At 38.5% G+C, this 18,473-nt stretch overlaps 1 protein-coding gene across 3 annotated transcripts in view; it reads left to right on the top strand.

Moving 5' to 3' along the window:
* MYB (MYB proto-oncogene, transcription factor) overlaps positions 1 to 18,473 on the top strand; it is a 34,350-nt gene that overhangs the window by 877 nt on the left and 15,000 nt on the right. For 2 of the 3 annotated variants that reach the window (XM_082634084.1, XM_082634083.1), the window contains exons 2-12: positions 3,717 to 3,834; positions 5,646 to 5,717; positions 7,231 to 7,323; positions 7,570 to 7,790; positions 9,499 to 9,733; positions 11,076 to 11,156; positions 11,597 to 11,701; positions 12,993 to 13,247; positions 16,023 to 16,165; positions 17,150 to 17,264; positions 17,357 to 17,482. In XM_082634084.1, the coding sequence (XP_082490210.1) occupies positions 3,717 to 3,834; positions 5,646 to 5,717; positions 7,231 to 7,323; positions 7,570 to 7,790; positions 9,499 to 9,733; positions 11,076 to 11,156; positions 11,597 to 11,701; positions 12,993 to 13,247; positions 16,023 to 16,165; positions 17,150 to 17,264; positions 17,357 to 17,482 (1,564 nt within the window). Of the gene's footprint in view, positions 1 to 159; positions 416 to 3,716; positions 3,835 to 5,645; positions 5,718 to 7,230; positions 7,324 to 7,569; positions 7,791 to 9,498; positions 9,734 to 11,075; positions 11,157 to 11,596; positions 11,702 to 12,992; positions 13,248 to 16,022; positions 16,166 to 17,149; positions 17,265 to 17,356; positions 17,483 to 18,473 lie in introns of those variants that run through there. The other variant, XM_082634085.1, reaches the window with a different exon arrangement.

Below are 18,473 nucleotides of genomic sequence, written 5' to 3'. Positions count from 1 at the left end.
TTACATTTCGGCCGGAAGGAGGGGAATAGGGAGCGGAGGAGGAAAAGACTGGTCCGAACTGTCACTTGCTGAAGCTCCCGCTTCCACCAGTCTCTGGACTTCCCGGACTGGACGCGCCGGAGCTCCCTGCGGGTGGCCGGGTGTAGGGGCTCGCTCGGCGGCCGTCAAGGTTGCCACTCAACGGAAAGGGACTGAGGCGGGCAGCACCCAAGGCCGCTGCCGCGCAACCGGGACGCAATCCCCCGGAGCTCTTCCCCTGTGCAAGAGGTCGCGGCGCGGCGCGCGCACGTGGACCCGGCCGAGGTCGCCGTTCCTACCCGCGCCCAGCTCTGTAGCCTCAGGTCGCCCTGTCGGAGGAGGGGAGACGGGACGGACCCTTGCCAGGAGGTTCTGGGAAAAAGTCCCTGGAGGCAAAGTAAACCCACCCTCTTTTCCTCGGGTTTTTTGATTTTCTTTTACTTATTTGTTTTCGAATCAGCGATTACGGGTCCTCTTGCAGAGCTAGGAAGTTGCAAAGAGCGTGGGTGTGGGCCCCGCTGCAGCACCCTTGGCCGGGCCTGGCCGGGCGGGGAGCGGCGCCAAGGCAAGGCCGGGTGCCGGAGAAAAAGGGAGGCGACTTGGGGGGCCGCTGGCTCCCTAAGCCTCGTCCAGGGCCCGGCCGCGCGGGGCAGGGGTGCTGCCTCTTAAGTGGTTTCACCTTCGCCCTTGGGACTTAACAGTAGAGCAGCGGAGGTCACCTCTTTTTTCGAGAGCGGAAATTAGGAGGAAGAGGAGAAGGAGGGAGCTGGGAAGGGGTGCTGGGAGGAGGCGCGGGGGAGGCTCCGCGCCCCGAGATCTCGACTGTCCCCGCGGGGCGGGGCCGCGCAGGTTCCCTGTGGCTCCCAGGTAGCGGAGAGGGGAGGCGGCCAGGAGGGGCGGGAGCCTTGAACCTGCTTCAGGGGGAAGAGAAACCCGGCTGCGGGCTTGAAGCCGTTTCTTGCAAGGCGAACGTCAACTCGGCAGGGATTATTAACCAGGTCAGCGAAATGAGTCTGAACCCTGTTTCTAGAATCACAGTAGCGGCCACAAGGCACTTCCTCCCGCTCCCCTCCCTTTTCCCAACCCCCAACACTTCTTTTCTTTTTCGTTTCTTTGCACGGTTTGTTTCCTTGACAGAATGTAATATTCATAGTCGTACTCTTGTAACCACACCAGGTCTAGCAGGTGGGGAGTCGGGTGCATCAAGCTTGAAATCAGCCTTTGAGAGTCTTCTGACTGTTGGGTCTGAGATCTTCTCAGAGCAGATAAAGGAAAAGTTATTTCAGGTCCTTAGTAGAAATTAATCATGCTACTTAGACGACCCGGACCATTTAGAACGAGGAAATCTCATGCAAAGCTCAAAGGCGTGCCCCGCGCCTAACCTGCTGATGGACCCAGGAGCTGACAGTGTGAGCAGCCCTGGGCTCGCCCTGCTCCCCTCATGGCCTCTTCAGGACCTGCGGAAGTTACACACCAAGTTTTCCCCAAGACTTTGCTTTTGCACATCTCTGATTTTGCACATTTCTGCTTCATTTTTAAGAGTCATGGAAGATGTGGAATTATCCCTTATTAGCCCTGGAAAATACCTTAGAAGTAAAATTCAAGCCCTCTGTATAGGCGAGGAACTGAGGTCGTGAGAGAGAGGAAGTGATTTGTCCAAGTCACGCAGCTAGGTGGAGGCAGAACTAGCACCTTTGCCTCCAGAACCCTAGTCCTGTTGGATGTCTATTCTCTCTCACCTGGTGTAGGCTGCCCCCTATGGGCGGCTGAATTTGTTGCTTATTCCTGAGTGTTGATCTGTTGCCCAGGCAGTGGTGTCCAATTACTGATTTGGAAAACATAGTCCTCACACCAAGGGGGGGAAAGGGGGAGGTAGTGGCGGGTTGAATTGGGAGATTGAGACTGACATATATACACTAGTATGTATAAAATAGATAACTAATAAAAACCTGAAAAAAAAATATAGTCCTCAGTTCTGAAAACGTGGTCTCCAGATCCACCCAAACCCCCAAAGTTAAATTCAGTTGAATCTATGACTCCACTTTCAGATTACTCTAGTTTTCTTGGTATCCCTGATATTTCACAAGGGTGCCACCTCATTTGGGGGGCTTTCCAAGGAGTTCCCTACGAACCTTTCAAAAGCTCTAGGATTATAACTTTTTTTTTCACCTTATGATGCTTGTGCTTTTTATTAAAGGGAAACTACTGTAATTTTTAATCCGAAGTTGGTTTAGAGCCCCTTGTTGACAATGTGAAACAGGATCAGGCTCTTGTTTAAAAGGATAGACACTAAATGAAAGATGGTTATAGATTATAAACACTGTTTAGTGGTCTTTTATGTGGTAGCATTTTAAGTTTGGATCACATCCTACTTGTCACTATGCATCCTGGACCTTCAGATTGTTTCCCAAAATAATAGTTTTAAATTATAAGAACCTCAAATTCAGGATTTTTAGTAAGTATTTTTGCTTGCTTGTAAGGGATGGGTAATATATACTTGTAAGTTACTTTTGGAAGACAAAACCTGATATGAACATACATTATTCCTTTTAGAATAATGATCTGCATTATGGTATTGCTTTATATCATTATTTTTATTGTTCTTAGTTTGATGGAATTCTCAATATTACAATGATAAATTTTAGTAAATTTTTAAAGATAGTACAATTTTTCCTCATATCTTAAGTTTTGTAAGTAAAATTATAACTAAAAGTAAACTGGCTGTAAGATGACTCTCACCTATCCATTATATGATTAATAAACATTAAGTATAGAGTTACTTCAAAAGTCATCAAAATTTATACTTTTGGTCAAGTAGGTAAAAGAAAAAGCTCTTTTGAAAACAGTAATGGGTTCCTTTTAAACCCACCTGGGGGAATCCCTCAGTTTTGAATTAGGTACATTTTAAGATCTTTCAAATACCATTCAGTCAGAGGTAGAAAAAACATGAGTAAGATTCTGACTATCATGTGGCCTAATTATTCACTTGGTTACTCTGGAAACTGAGGATTGTAAACGTGGCCTCAAGTTGGATCAACCTGGTCTGGAGTTTTGGACTGTTTGGTATTAATGTTATTTACAAAGCCGTTTGATCACTTGATCATTTATCCTTTCTCAGGTTTTTAAATCCTTTCCTTTTAGATTCTCTTAATCTTCTAATCTTTAAGGGATGACTATAATTATATTGTTGGGTGCATTACTTCTTGAATTTTTTTCTCTTAATAAAACACCAGTCCCATTAGGATAACATAATTGAGGTTTTTTTAAATTGTATTTGGGAAATATTACTTAAATGATGGGACTTATACCAAAGGTTTTGCGAGTGTACTTATGTAAAGGACATGGGCTCGCGTTCCTTTTATTGTCCTTAACATTAAGTTTTAAACTTAAACCTTCATTGGTTGGAAGGTTGCCAATTGTGTAACTTGTCACTGGTCTAACATTAACAGCAGGTTTAAACATGCAGAGCAATAGAAAGTGCCAGGTCCTTTGCCGTATCTGTGGATACCAATAACAGCAGAACCAGTTTACAATCCTAGAGCAACAGAGTGCCAAAAACAGTCTCGTTATGCAACTTTTCAAAGTTTTATCTTCATAACCTTTGAAAAGATTGTTGAGGAGTTTTGGTGTAAGTTTTGTAATCCAGTAGTTTGAATACTCTTGTTTCAGTCCACATCTGCCCATTTTTATTTCTGCAGCATCTACAGTAGTGACGAGGATGATGAAGACATTGAGATGTGTGACCATGATTACGATGGGCTGCTTCCCAAGTCTGGAAAGCGTCACTTGGGGAAAACTAGGTGGACCAGGGAAGAGGTAACCAATCACATAATCAAAACATGGGGAAAAACCTAGAGTGCATCCATTTATAAAAAACAAAATTTCAGCTAAACTACAGATGTTCAAACTCATTAGCGGGCTCTTTGACTCTTATCCTAGCCTGCCTCACCACTCCCCCACACGGACACTATACCATCCTTTTCCAAACTTTTTGCAGTTGTTTGAAGGTCCCCTCCTCACTTTGCTTTATCTGTGTTTCCTTCTGCCTATTCTGTTCTTGTCCCTTTGCCCCACAAATTCTTACTACTTCTTCATCACTTGTGAAGACATCACTTCTTCTGTGAAGCCATCCTTGGCTTCCCCAGACAGGTTGGATTCGTCCTCCAACCAATGGATACATGTTCTTATTTATTGTTGCTGTAATGTATATGCCCCCCCAGCTCAGTAGACTGTAAGTCTGCTGAGGGCAGAGCTAAACGTCTATTCATTTTTGTGTTCCCTGAAACCAGAATCGATTGCCACAAAGTGGGATATTAACAGATGTTCCCTGAACAAATGAATGAATTGCTATTTCCAAAAACAAAACAAAAGAATAAAGCAAAACACTCACAGAACTTGTCCTTTTATAATGGGTTCATTTAACATTCTTGGCATATAATATTACACAGAGAAATATATGTGGATGTCTGTTCTGAAAGCATTAAAAAATGGATGGAGATGTGTCTCCTTCTCACCTCTCTTTTTCTGCTAGCTTATCATATCTTGATCTCTATGGGAGTGGAAAAATGCTTAGGAGGCAAAATTATTAATGCAAGAGAAAAGTTGTTTGTTTCTTCAAAGTTCTTTAAAAAAATTTGCTACCAATTGTAGAAGATTTCATGTTAGAATAAATGGTATTGACTCTTCTTCAGTTTCATCCTGCCCTCCTTCACTTAAACCAGAGCTCTCATTGACAGGAAGACGGGATTTCCAGTGAGGTCCATAGGAAATCCATAATTTACCTATGGAAATTGTGCACTTGGGTGATTCTCAGCGATTTAGAAGTTCTGTTTGTAACACTGGTTTCCTAATTCCTGTGACTGTGTCATAGCGGGGACCCACATTGTGTGTGAAAGTTACCTTTGCAGAAACATGAGGATTCTCTTTTGCTTGAACATGTTTAGAAAGACACTTGTGAACTGAAAGATTTCACCCTGACGTTTAGCGTCTTCTGTGTTCTAATAAGTTTGGTCTCATTTAAATTGTCAACACATTGATACAAAAGCTAAATGATTTTCTTACATCATACATGCCTTCGAGTGTAATTAAGAAAAGTGATCTTACATTTTTTTGTATGAAAGAGGTTGAACTTACTAAACGTTACACTAGAGCTTGAACTATTTCTTACTGAGAGTCTATCTATTGCCATAGTTCAATGTCTCTTAAGTCAAACACTGGAGTTCATTACTTTTTTCCCACAAAGTAAAATTTTAAAAGTTACCATATGTTAAACATTCAATGTGCCAGGCATTATGCTAAATGTTTTGCATAATTAACTCATATAATCCCCAAATAACCCTGTTGACATCATCATTTCCATTGTACAGATGACAATACTAATGTCCAGAAAAGCAAAATGATATACCCAAGTTTATACAACTAATCAGTAGCTGAGTTAAGATTCAAACACTGGTCTGTCTGGCTCTAAATAAATCTATGCTGTAAACCAGTATATCACCTTAATATTTGTTGAATTTGGTTATTTTTGAGAGATTTTTTTGGGGGGGGTTGGTTCCCCTTTAACTCTAACTTGAATAGAGTTGTACAGTAAATGACTGATATCCTAGGATTACCTTTAAATGTCTTAGGATGAAAAACTAAAGAAGCTGGTGGAACAGAATGGAACAGATGACTGGAAAGTTATTGCCAATTATCTCCCGGTAAGTTAGTAATTTTTTATTTCTGTAAAAGGAAATCTTCTCCCAAAGATTTAAATAAGATATTGTAGGAGATGATATTAAGACATTACATATTTGCTTGTATATAAGAAGTAAGGGAGAAATGCCTTATCTATAACTTATATTTCTATTGTAATGCATATAATTAAAATTTCTAAATATATTTTTAAAGGATTTTTACAATGTATTTTAAATGTTTGCTTCTTATTTTATCTTTTAATTTTTTAAGATATTATAAATTAGCATTTTGATGATTTGTTGTATGGTAGATGACTAAACTCATGGTATTTTCCCCAAGTCAGCTTCTTTTAAATTTCCTATTTTTTTCAATAGCCATAATTCTGGTACCCTGGTTTAAAAATTTTGGCGTTCTTTTAGACTTATCATACTCCCCCATCCCCTACAACCAAGCAAGGATTAAGGAATCTGGGATTCCTTTGTTTATTCTTCTCACTGTTCCGTTTGTTCGGCCCCTTTCCCTCTTCTCTGGCCGACTGCATTGCCTTCATAACTGGCTTTCCTACTTGTAGCTTTCTACTTTCCCGTACATTCCAGACACCACTGACAGATGGAGCTTCATAAAATGCAGCTGTACTTTACTTTTCAAAACTAGCAACAGTAACTTCGAGTCTCACACATCAGGTAAACTGCCTGGCACATGAGGGCCTTCCCATATGCCTCAACTTACAGCCCCAGTTCTGTTTCCTACTTCCCCTCTGTAAGCAGGTTTGGTTGAATTCATTTCTGCTTTCCCTCCTGAGGGCTTTTGGCCCTGGTGACGCCACCTCCTAAAATGTTCTAGCCATCCTTCAAAGTCCATGCCAAGAGCTTTTCTGTACTCCTTCTAAGGAAACATAATTTTTCCTCCTCAGAAGATGCTCCTTTTTCCACCCCAATATCATTTTACTTTGGTCTCTTCTTGCATATGAATCAAATTCTGCCCTCTATTAGTTAATTTGTTAATTAGTTAATTTGTCTTTTACTTCTTACAAGACTATAAACTCTTATAAAACAAGGCCTATCTTTATTCATCTTTGTTCATTGTGCAATATTAACACTTGTGGTCCTAAATTGAAGCGCATCTCTTAGTTTGAATGGGAATCAAACTTGGGTCATTTAGAGTGGGTTTCCATAAAAGTCCAACATCAATATGGAATCTCTAAGAAGTCCTAATCCATGTGGGTACTTCCAAATAAAATACACTGAGGTTAAGGTTAAGTTAAATTGACAACCAGGTATGCAGTACGATGATCCTTTAGTTCACATGGCAGGACTATTTCCCTCAGGATGCCGAGCTTCTAATTTTAGATGCAACTTTGATATATTCTTTGTATGTTCTTTAGCTGTAAGTAATGGGCTCTCCACATATGCCCTAAAATATGTTCTTGAATGTTTTCACTGCATATTGTCCATGTGTGATTTATATTACAACAGTCTTCATGTGCTTATCACATCGTATCTGTATGACAGTGCATACTTTATCTTATTTGCCTAGAATCGAACAGATGTGCAGTGCCAGCACCGATGGCAGAAAGTACTAAACCCTGAGCTTATCAAGGGTCCTTGGACCAAAGAAGAAGATCAGAGAGTAAGTTCTTTCTCCGTTGGTGTGTGAATCACAATTATGAATATTCCCCAACATTGTTGACTGTTTCCCAACCTGAAGAAACAGGTAAAGTGTGCAAATAGGAAGCAGAGGACTCCATTCCCATATTTCCCATGAATGAAAGAGGATTTTTAGAAATTTTCTAAAGATCTTGTAACATGAAGAATGATTACACTGACTCATTACATAACATTAAAACATAGGTTATTTTTGTGTGTTTATCTGAAGGTGATAGAGCTTGTACAGAAATACGGTCCGAAACGTTGGTCTGTTATTGCCAAGCACTTAAAGGGGAGAATTGGAAAACAATGTAGGGAGAGGTGGCATAACCACTTGAATCCAGAAGTTAAGAAAACCTCCTGGACAGAAGAGGAAGACAGAATTATTTACCAGGCACACAAGAGACTGGGGAACAGATGGGCAGAAATCGCAAAGCTACTGCCTGGACGGTAATAATATGTCAAAAAATATATTGATTGGGAAGAATGAGGGAGTGGGTATTGAACATTCTGCTTTAAAATGTATGGTGAGTGAATTACATTTTATCGATGGTAAATGTTTCACAAGATAAACTAGATCCATAGCTTTTACAACTGGAAGAGATCTTAGAGTTTACCTGGTTGAGGACTTCCAGAATCCACCCAGCAGTGAGCTTGGGCCAACTTTCCTCAGCCTCAGTTGCCCCATTTGCAAAACGGGGTATAACCTACTTCGTAGGGCCAATGCTAGTATCAAGTAAAAGAAATGTCAGAGCACTTTGTAAACTACGAAACTCTAAACACATAGAAGGAAACCAAGGATAGACAGTTTGTCTTTGGTCTGAGTTCACACAGCTGGTTAAGTGACCAGAAGGAATTTGGCTACCATTTTCCTGATACCATGTTCATTTCATTATACACTTGGCTTAATTTTTTTCTTTTGAATAAAGAAAGATTGTATTTCTAGAATTATCATACTGCTTCCAGGTTTTTAAATAATGTCGTTGTTAAGCTTTCTTTTTAATGAACAAAGCACGAAAATGACCTCATTATGAGGGATATCTATGGAAGCTCATTTTTGTCCCACTTTCCCCATTTAAACAGTTTATAATGGATGTCATTTAGTTTGAGAGATACTAATTATAAATCTTACATAAAAATATTGTAAGATAGGAAATATTTTAAATATTTTTATTCTTGACTTCATAACCCCAAAGTGGAGAAAGGGTCATTTCAAAGAAGGCTATGGCTCTCATGGTATATGCAGTGTTCTCTTGTTCTAAAACATTTCCTCCCTCCTGGTTCAGTATAAGCTTAGAGAATTCAAGAGGTTGATAAAAGGAGGCCTTTTCTCCCATATGGTCTGAAAGGATATGCTGTTGATTCTTCCAAAAATTTAAGGGGCAATTGAACTTCCTCTTTCTTTAGCATACATTCCCCCACCCCCATGGAAATAGTAAAAGGGAGGCTTAAAACGGTTTTTTTGAATTGAGAAACTGTTTTCCTGAGAATTGAAAAACTTTAGTAAAAGTGTTTTGCAGTTTGAAAATATATTGGGGAGTTAGCCTCTTTTCCTTCTGGATCCCATTTTGCATTTTCGCCTCTGGTTATGGTTCCATTTGCCTGGTTATGGAACAATTTGAGGTAGTTTTCAAAAGGTGGGAATTTTTTTTACTCAAAATCTCTGGCTAGTGCTCTTCTAGATAAAGAGTAGACGCTGAGACAGCAGCAACATCATTATTGCTCACCAGACTTTACTGAGTGCCTGTTGTGATGTGTAGGCCCTGCTAAGCCACACTCAAAGGAGTAATTTTCTAGAATAGCCAGAACTTTAAGTTGTATTAGAGTCTTGTATCACAATCAGTATAAACATGAAGGGTGTTGTATTGGAAATATTCTTAACAAGGAAACAAAATGGCTAAAAGATTTCAGCATGTATAGAAAACTATGTAAGTTCCCTATTATGTAATTTAGAGAAACCTATCAATTTTTAATTAGGCGATAGTGGAAGCGTGATTTTTAGGAGGCAGAGAAGACAGAAACAATTAAAAGGAAAAAAAAAACACTCGTAGTGGACCAAAAGAAAGGGTCTCTGTTAGAAACAGTTTTCTGTCAATTATCTGTAATCTGAATTGAAATTTTTGTTTGTAAAATGTGTATGTGATATATTTCTGTGCAGAACTGATAATGCTATCAAGAACCACTGGAATTCTACCATGCGTCGCAAGGTCGAGCAGGAAGGTTATCTGCAGGAGTCTTCTAAAGCCAGCCAGCCACCAGTGGCCACAAGTTTTCAGAAGAACAGCCATTTGATGGGTTTTGCCCATGCTCTACCTTCAGCTCAACTGCCTCCAACTGGCCAGCCCTCAGTTAACAATGACTATTCCTATTACCACGTTTCTGAAGCACAAAACGTAAGCCATTCCTCAGAATTTAGTTGAATGAGAGAGATGTTATTTTAGCTCCAGGTAATAATGATACCTTTCAGGTGCATACTTCTCAGCTTTCATGAACATGACCATGATCACGATCAATCGAGAGGGGTAGGTGTTGTTATCCCTGATACGGATCCAGAAATGAGGATGTTAAGTGATTTGTCCAGGGTTACACAGCTCATAGAGATAGTACAGACTAAAATCCGAGTTGTTTGATTCTATCTTGCTGCTTGGAATCTAATTTGGGAAGTTAGTTAGCTTTTGAATGTAAATTTACTTAACAAGGTAGTGCTGAAGAAGAATGGGAGTATGGAGGTGCAGTCGTATCTAATACTTTTCTCTGCCCAAATGAAAAGTGAATGTAATATTACATTTAAAGAGGAAATAGTTTGACGCTGAAATTTAACAGATGATTGTAAGTTCAATTCTGGTAGTGATCTAGCTGAAGTATCTTAATTTATTCATTCAGTAAGTGTTTACCTTCTTACTGTGAATCAGGGGCAGTTTTGTGACTGACATCTGACATCTTTTATCTTCTTTTGAATCGGTGTGATTCTTTCTTCATTTCTTGATATTTATATTTAAGGGAAAAAAATCTTCAAAATGGGGTGGGAAAAGAAGAATAAAGAGAAAAAAATCAAGAAACTTGAATCTTAAAATCAACAATAATAAATGGTGAAACTTATCCAAGAATTCAGAGCTCATAAGCAAGTTCTATGCAAAACATATTAGTAGTTTTTACTCTTCTCTCTCTGTTCCATATATTTGACTACAGACCCTCCTGACTGGTCTCAGATGAATGAACTATCTTAAGAGGTGCTATACTCTTTCCTAAAGCTCATAATAATTCACAGAAAAATCTTTTTATTTATAAATAGCCAGTGCCATCCGTTTTTACCATCAAAACTTCTTTCATACACTCGTGAATGTATTTTAAATTATAGTTTTCTTTCTGTTTTACTCTAAGGAATACTTCCTATCAGGATCGATGAGCACCTTAAATTTCTTTCACTCTGTTGCTTTAGCTCTTTAACCATTATTAAAGGCTTGGCTAAAATTTCAAATTGGAGTTGGGTTTTATTTTGCTTTGTGAATTTTATCAGAAAAGTGTTTGTTTGTTTGTTTGTTTTCCTTAGTCCTAGAGCAAATCTTCAGGAAGCCAACAAGTCCCCTGAAGCACGTGTAACCACGAATGACTCAGCCTTTGTTTGTTTTGCCCTTTTTTAAATTTAATTTTATTTATTTTTTTATACAGCAGGCTCTCATTAGTTATCTATTTTATACATATTAGTGTATATGTGTTTTTGCCTTTTTGACATAGGTCTCCAGTCACGTCCCATATCCTGTAGCGTTACATGTAAATATAGTCAATGTCCCTCAGCCAGCTGCTGCAGCCATTCAGGTAAGCCCATTTGAAGATCATTTCGTGACGAAACTCATTAGCTACTCAAGGCACAGTTCTGTTTCTTTCATCCAAACGCTTATTTGCACCTGATCCACTGAAGTTAAAAGAAAAGGGGGCTGTGGGGAGGTGGGCAGAGTTCTGGCCAGCAAGCTGCACTTCCGGAGTGAATTAGTGCCAGAATTCTCAGGTTCTCTGATGTTAGAAGTTGAAACAATCCCTCCGTCAGCATCTCCTCTAGCCTCAAGTTTCACATCCCTCCCTTATGTCTGGGATAACATTCAGAGATTTCTACAGTGGCCAGATTCCGTTGGCGTTTATTCCACGCCAGGGCTGTTTGGGTTCTGTGTGGTCCCTCGTGAACCTCGGGCCACGATCATTGTATTTACACTTTCCCACCAAATCTTTGTCTTTTCTTCTCCCTTAACTTTTAATTTCAGAGACACTATAACGATGAAGACCCTGAGAAAGAAAAGCGAATAAAGGAGCTAGAGTTGCTTCTAATGTCGACTGAGAATGAACTCAAAGGACAGCAGGCACTCCCAGTAAGATGTCGCCGCCTACTTGATCTGGGCGGGGGATAACGCTTTCCCTTATCTTCTAAATATCACACTAATCAAGACTCCGTATATCCACTAATAATGTTTAAACACTAGGGGTTGCTTGTAATGAAATGCAGTTGGTATCACGATGTGTGTTGACTAAGTTGGAAGTAGTCCTTTTGTGTTGCCATAGAAACTCAATATCCATTTGTGATTCTCATTCTTGATTTTTTTTTCTTCAGAAGGACTGTAATCAATTCAAAGACTAGCAGAGAAAAAATGAAAATTCGCATCTTTTTTTTTTTTTTTACAAATCTGTGTATCTGTCGGGTGCCTATTCAGTCGATTTTTTCTTTTTCTATTATTCTTTTAAGCTAGATTTTCATACTTTATCATTTCAAACATGATTTGATGTATGTCCAGTATATACATGTAAAAAAGATATATATTAAATCTCTCCATAAGCAACATAAATGACCCTCTTTTGTTTGCACGCACAAAAGCTGTGTGGGCCATTACTGAATTCTGACATCTTTTCTAGTGATTGGGCAGCAAACTGGGAAAGCAGCTTGCACTTTGTAACGTATGTAATTAACCAACAAGGAGAATAAAGGATGTGATACCCAGTAGGTATTCTGAGGAGTAGATTTCTTTTTGGTTAAATAATAAAATGATTATGTGCATATGATAGTTCGACCACTTTTTAACTTTAGTTAATGTTTTGCAATTTCTCCTGTTGCGTGGTCATGCTGAAAGGAGACTTCTGTTAATTTGCTCTTCTGCTTTCCTAACCACGTTGATTTGGCAGCCCTTCACTGCATCAGCGCAATCTGTAGCATTAAAAAAGGAGTAGAAGCCACAAGAGTATATGAAAATAAAAGCAACTCTAACTCTTGAATCCTCCAGCCTTTTTGTAGGTTAGAATGAGAATAGCCCACTTCTTAATTTGCAGCAAACATTTATGATCCTATTGGAAATTAGGTTAAAGTCGATTTTTAAGACATTCCATGTGAGAGTTATACTTTGTAACATAATCCCTCTCTATGTAGTTTTAACAAAATGATGACAGTGAAGGTAATCCTATAGACGACAGGCTATACCATTATTAAAAAGCAGGGTCTTGCATTGATAGAAGGAAACATCTTGACAACTGTTTCATAGGCGCAAGTTTTGGATGATGCAACGACTTTTATCTTTCCTCTAACAGCATCTGATACCTTGTGCAACTTCATTGCTAAGTTCCTTCTCCCTTTTTCCTCCCTGCTTTTTCTTTATTCCCCCACCCCCTCCTTAGACACAGAACCACACATGCAGCTACCCTGGGTGGCACAGCACCACCATTGCTGACCACACCAGACCTCATGGAGACAGTGCACCTGTTTCCTGTTTGGAAGACCACCACTCCACTCCATCTCTGCCGGTGGATCCTGGTTCCCTACCTGAAGAAAGCGCCTCTCCAGCCAGGTGCATGATCGTCCACCAAGGCACCATTCTGGACAATGTTAAGAACCTCTTAGAATTTGCAGAAACACTTCAATTTATAGATTCTGTAAGTAGAATTTTTAAGGCAAGTTAATGTTTTTGGAAGGGGAATTAGGAAACGCCTCAAATTGTTGCCATTTTCTATGGCGAATATCATGTTACTAGCAATGTTAATGTAAACGTATGACTTTAGTTTCTGTGTGTATATTTTTTCAATATCTGATTTCTTAGGCTACCCAGATAAAAAGGTAGCTTTTCACATATTTCCTTCCAAATGCATATTTTTTAAAATAGTAAAGTTAATAACCTATAAGTAGAGCTTGGGTAATAGGAATGATATTTGGATTATTTTAAACTTTTTTTTGTACTTTGTTTACTCCTTTGTGTTTCCCTAAAATTGTGCTTTGCTTTTGGATAGCACATTAAGAATTATGTTCACTCGGAGCTTAAAGCCATCTTTCAATATATTTGAAGTCGTAATATGTTCATTTGTTGGCACATGGCTTTCTCCACAAAATGTTGATTACCAGTCCCAACTGGTTCACTGAGACAAACCATCTCTGGTGAAACAAACTTGAATTCAGTATCACAAAAGCAGACACTCAATTCATTTCCTTTGTTTCCCAGTTGGTTAAAAAGCATTTACTGCATCTCCCATCAGACAGAAGATGAACATTGCCAAAATGTGCTATCAAAAAGGTCTTCTTTTTGCTTTGAACTGCATGCAAGTGATAGAGTGCCAGGAGGTCCCTGCAGCACCAGGGTAGGGCCAGCCTTGAGGCAGCATGGGAGACGCACCATGCAGTGTACCAGAACAACTGTTCATCCCGAAGCTATTTCTAAGGAGGTCAAGCAAGCAGGCCAGGTGTTTTCTTTGCATTCAGCATCTCTCTCTCAGTGCTGTGTTTCAGGTGATGGCACACATCATGCACACACTGTCTCAAAGTTCTGTGCCTCCCACATTGTTTCAGGATCCTTCATCGCGGGGTGATCTCAGCAGTTTTGAATTCTTTGAAGAAGCAGCTTTTTCACCTAGCCAACACCACGCAGGCAAAGCCCTCCAGCTTCAGCAAAGAGAGGGCAATGCGAATAGACCTGCAGGAGAGCCTAGCACGAGGGTGAACAAACGCAAGTTGAGTGAGGGTTCACTTGACCTGCCTAAGCCCTTCCCTCCTGCGAGGTCCAGCACAATTCCACGGGTCATCCTTCGAAAAAAGCGGGGCCAGGCCAGCCCCATAGCCACTGGACACTCTAGTTCCTTGATATTTGCTGACGTCAGCAGTTCAACTCCCAAGTGTTCCCTTGTCAAAAGCCTACCTTTCTCCCCCTCGCAGGTAGAGCACAATTTCTGCACAGCTGTTACTAATTTTCAACAGACACCTGAACCTTAATAATCTAGAAACTAATCCTTTGGAACAAATGACTCATTACTGTTGTCTTCACTGATTTCATTCTGTTGTTGCCTCTGGCTGTTGCTAAGTCATACCGCCTCCCAGAGTGTAGGCTGTCTGTAGACTGACTGATGATTTTGTCATAATTCTCTCTCTGACTTTTTGGTGATTCTAAAGAGAGTTAGTTGCCTGGGATGTGCTTTTATTTCCTTCAACACTAGAGTTTAACATTTCTATTTCTTCCTCTTCTCCCATCCCTTTAAAAACTTTAACAGATTTTCTGTCTCTTTGTTCAGTTATTGTTATGTGATTCACTGACCCAGGGGAGGAGGGAACCAAATTATGTTTAGATAACATTTGAGCTGCAACTAGAAAATTGAAAGGTTCCAGTCCATCTTTGAATGAAAAAGTTTTGGGAGAAAATGAGGAACAAATGCTTAAGAAAAATAACGTATGTTTTAATTTCAATTTCTCAACATGGGCTTTTCTGAGTCGTGCCATAATATTTTATTGGCAGTTTTTGCCAATGAATGTTCTTATTTCCTACAGCTTTCTTAAGGCATGGAAATTATAATTTTTATCAAAGACTTGTGTTCCTTAATTATGAAAATAATTGAAGCTAAAGGATAATTTGGCACTTTAAAACATTTTTCCAATTATGCCTGTTGAGTCTGTTTTAAGAACAACTTAGGTATGAGCAAATGATATGCCCACTAAAAAAAGATCTTATTTATTTGCTTTTATTTTCCAAACCCTGTTCTGAAGTATATTAGTTCCACAAGACTTTAATGATGTTCCAGAAAAACATCTAAATATATAGGTATATAAGTTTGGGAAACACTGAATCAAACAAAATTAAAATGGCTTCTTTACTGCAGGACCTCTCAGAGTTTTTAATATACAGATGTGCATTGTGAATTTCCAGGAGGAGATTACAATATGTGTGTTTCCCAAATTTGTTCTACCTTGGAACCATTTGAGGAACACCTATTACTTTCCCAGAACATCAGTGTTCTGAGAGATACAGCTTAAATTATTCAAGAATTTTCCACATAATGTCAACTTTATATAATAATGGTTCATAGATCATTAAAGAGAAAAAACAAAGTATGAAAGAAAAAAATGATTACTTTCCAAAAAAATCACTTTAACACCTTTAATGTTAATAAGAAGCGCATCTCATTCTCTTTAATGACAAGTGTCACTTATTGAGAATGTTTTCTTAGGCTTTTGCAAGTTTTTCAGCATTGACTCTAGATTTTATTTCTTGGGAATCATACTCCAAATCCCGGGTGCTGAATTGAAATAAAACACTATGTTCTTGTTAGCATCACTGTTATCTCATATAGTGGGTCAGTAAAACATACCTACTTGTTAACAACATGTGATTTTTAAATTGGGCTGAGTAAAGAATCACTGTTTAAGTATTTTTTCTTTCTTCCCATATTTAGTTCTTAAACACTTCCAATAACCATGAAAACTTAGACTTGGAAATGCCTTCTTTAACTTCCACCCCTCTCAATGGTCACAAATTGACTGTTACAACACCATTTCATAGAGACCAGACTGTGAAAACCCAAAAGGAAAATACTATGTAAGTCTTTGTTTCAAGAAAAAAATTATTTATTTTATTTACCTATATTTAATTAATAGAATATAGTGCCCGAATGTCTGATCTATTTATATGTATGTAATTTTACTGATCCACTTGTATATACATAGTCATGTGTATTTCCACGTTGAATATGTCTGTCCTGGGCATGTTAGAACTGCCTAGAGGTAGAAGGTGGGAGAATAAACTAAATTACCTTTTGTAGTTCATTTCAAATTTTCCTATATATGCAAAGGTAATTTTAAAATAACTTTTCCATTCAGTTTTTCTGTTTGTTCAATAAGTCCTTTTCTTCTTCACCAAAAACAAGCTTTTTCAGCCTCCTTTCCTCTTTGATTATAAACTTCAGAATAAGAATGAGTATGGTTCTTTACTTAGTTCATACTTTTTTAATCTTATTTTTTTCTTTCTGAAATTTATCTATAGATAAATTTGCCATCCCCGGGAAAATTATATGATTAGAAGCCAAGGAGTGATTAAGTAGTCATTTATAGTCAATAAAGCCTTAACCAATTCAAAGAAATGGGAGAGAACATCAATAAGAATTATAAGAAACCTTTTACAAAAGCAATCTTATTGTTTCCAATATAAAACACACTTTAAAAGGTTAACATATGTTTTCTGTTGTGGGTAGATAAGAGATAATGAATAGATAAAATTGATTTTTAAATGACATCAGATCTTGACAATACTTATGGTCATTATAAAGGCTTAGGGGTACTACATGTGTTTTCAGAATGATTGAAGAAAGATGAGAAATATTTTAATGCTCTTAGTTTTGGGGTATGGTATTTTGAAATATGTAATGTACATATTATCTTTTCCCTAACAATACTCATCAGCATACCCTATTCCATATCAATGAGTTTATTGTATTCAGTAGAAAAATATTGAATTTAATAGGTAGAGAAATGTAAGGGACATATGTTCTTTTATATTTAACCAAAACTTGTTTTCCTTTTAAAGTTTCAGAACTCCAGCTATTAAAAGGTCAATCCTAGAAAGCTCTCCAAGAACTCCTACACCATTCAAACATGCACTGGCAGCTCAAGAAATTAAATATGGTCCCCTGAAGATGCTAGTAAGTTCTCACAAAGTTCTTGGGGTTTAGTTGGTTTATTAGCACAGACAGAAGTTTTCCTCTGATGCAAATGTACCCAATCATCCCTTCAGCCTCAGACACCATCTCATCTAGTAGAAGACCTACAAGATGTGATTAAACAGGAATCTGATGAATCTGGAATTGTTGCTGAGTTTCAAGAAAATGGACCACCTTTACTGAAGAAGATCAAACAAGAGGTAAACATGAGATCCTTTGGAAGGAACAACCTTGCTGTTTTTGGCCCTTATGGGCAGCTTGATGTGTCTGGGGGAGGGGGGGAGGCACTGTGTAACAACACCACTTTTCATAAAAGATTTTCATATAAGATGCAGTTACGAGGTACTGCCAAGCTGTAGGCATGCAACTGCATTTGGGAAGCCGAGCCACTTCTATTTCCTTCCTGTTTGAACAGAAAACATGTGAGAGAGTATAAAGGAAAGAGAAGGAAGCAGTTTTGTATTGTACTTTTTAAAATCACTGATATATAGATGGATGGATGACTGGTTGATACATAGATATTTAATTTTTGGACATCATGGAAAATTGAAACTAATTAAATTAATAGTATCTATTTTTTGGTAAGTCTTTTTGATTTTATTCATTCTAATGAGTGTGACATTGTATCTCATTGTAGTTTTTTTTTTTAATAGATCTTTATCGGAGTGTAATTGCTTCACAATACTGTGTTAGTTTCTGTTGTACAGCAAAGTGAATCAGCCATATGCATATGTATGTCCCCACATCCCCTCCCTCTTGAGCCTCCCTTCCACACTCCCTATCCCACCCCTCTAGGTCATGTCAAAGCACTGAGATAATCTCCCTGTGCTGTGCTGTTTCTTCCCACTAGCTAACTGTTTTACATTGGTGTCAAGAAGCATTTCCAACAGGTTCGATACAGTGCCTCTTGAATTTATTTTCATATAAGGATAAGTGGTTGAGAGATTGGCCATAGATTTACTTTTTCTTCAGCCTTACTGAGATATAATTGACAAATAAAATTATAAAGTTTTTAAAGTGTACAATGTGATGTTTTGATATATGTGTACCTTATGAAAGGATTCTCCCCCATTGAGTTAATTAACACATCCATCTCCTCACATATTTACCTTTTTTTCCAGTGAGAACATTTAAGTTCTACTCTTTGAGCAAATTTCAGTTATACAATACAGTGTTATCAACTATAGTCAC

Source organism: Mesoplodon mirus (genome assembly GCF_964341445.2).
Source record: "Mesoplodon mirus genome assembly, chromosome: 10".
NCBI classification, from domain to species: Eukaryota; Metazoa; Chordata; class Mammalia; order Artiodactyla; family Ziphiidae; genus Mesoplodon; species Mesoplodon mirus.
This window is presented reverse-complemented; position numbering and strand designations above follow the sequence as displayed.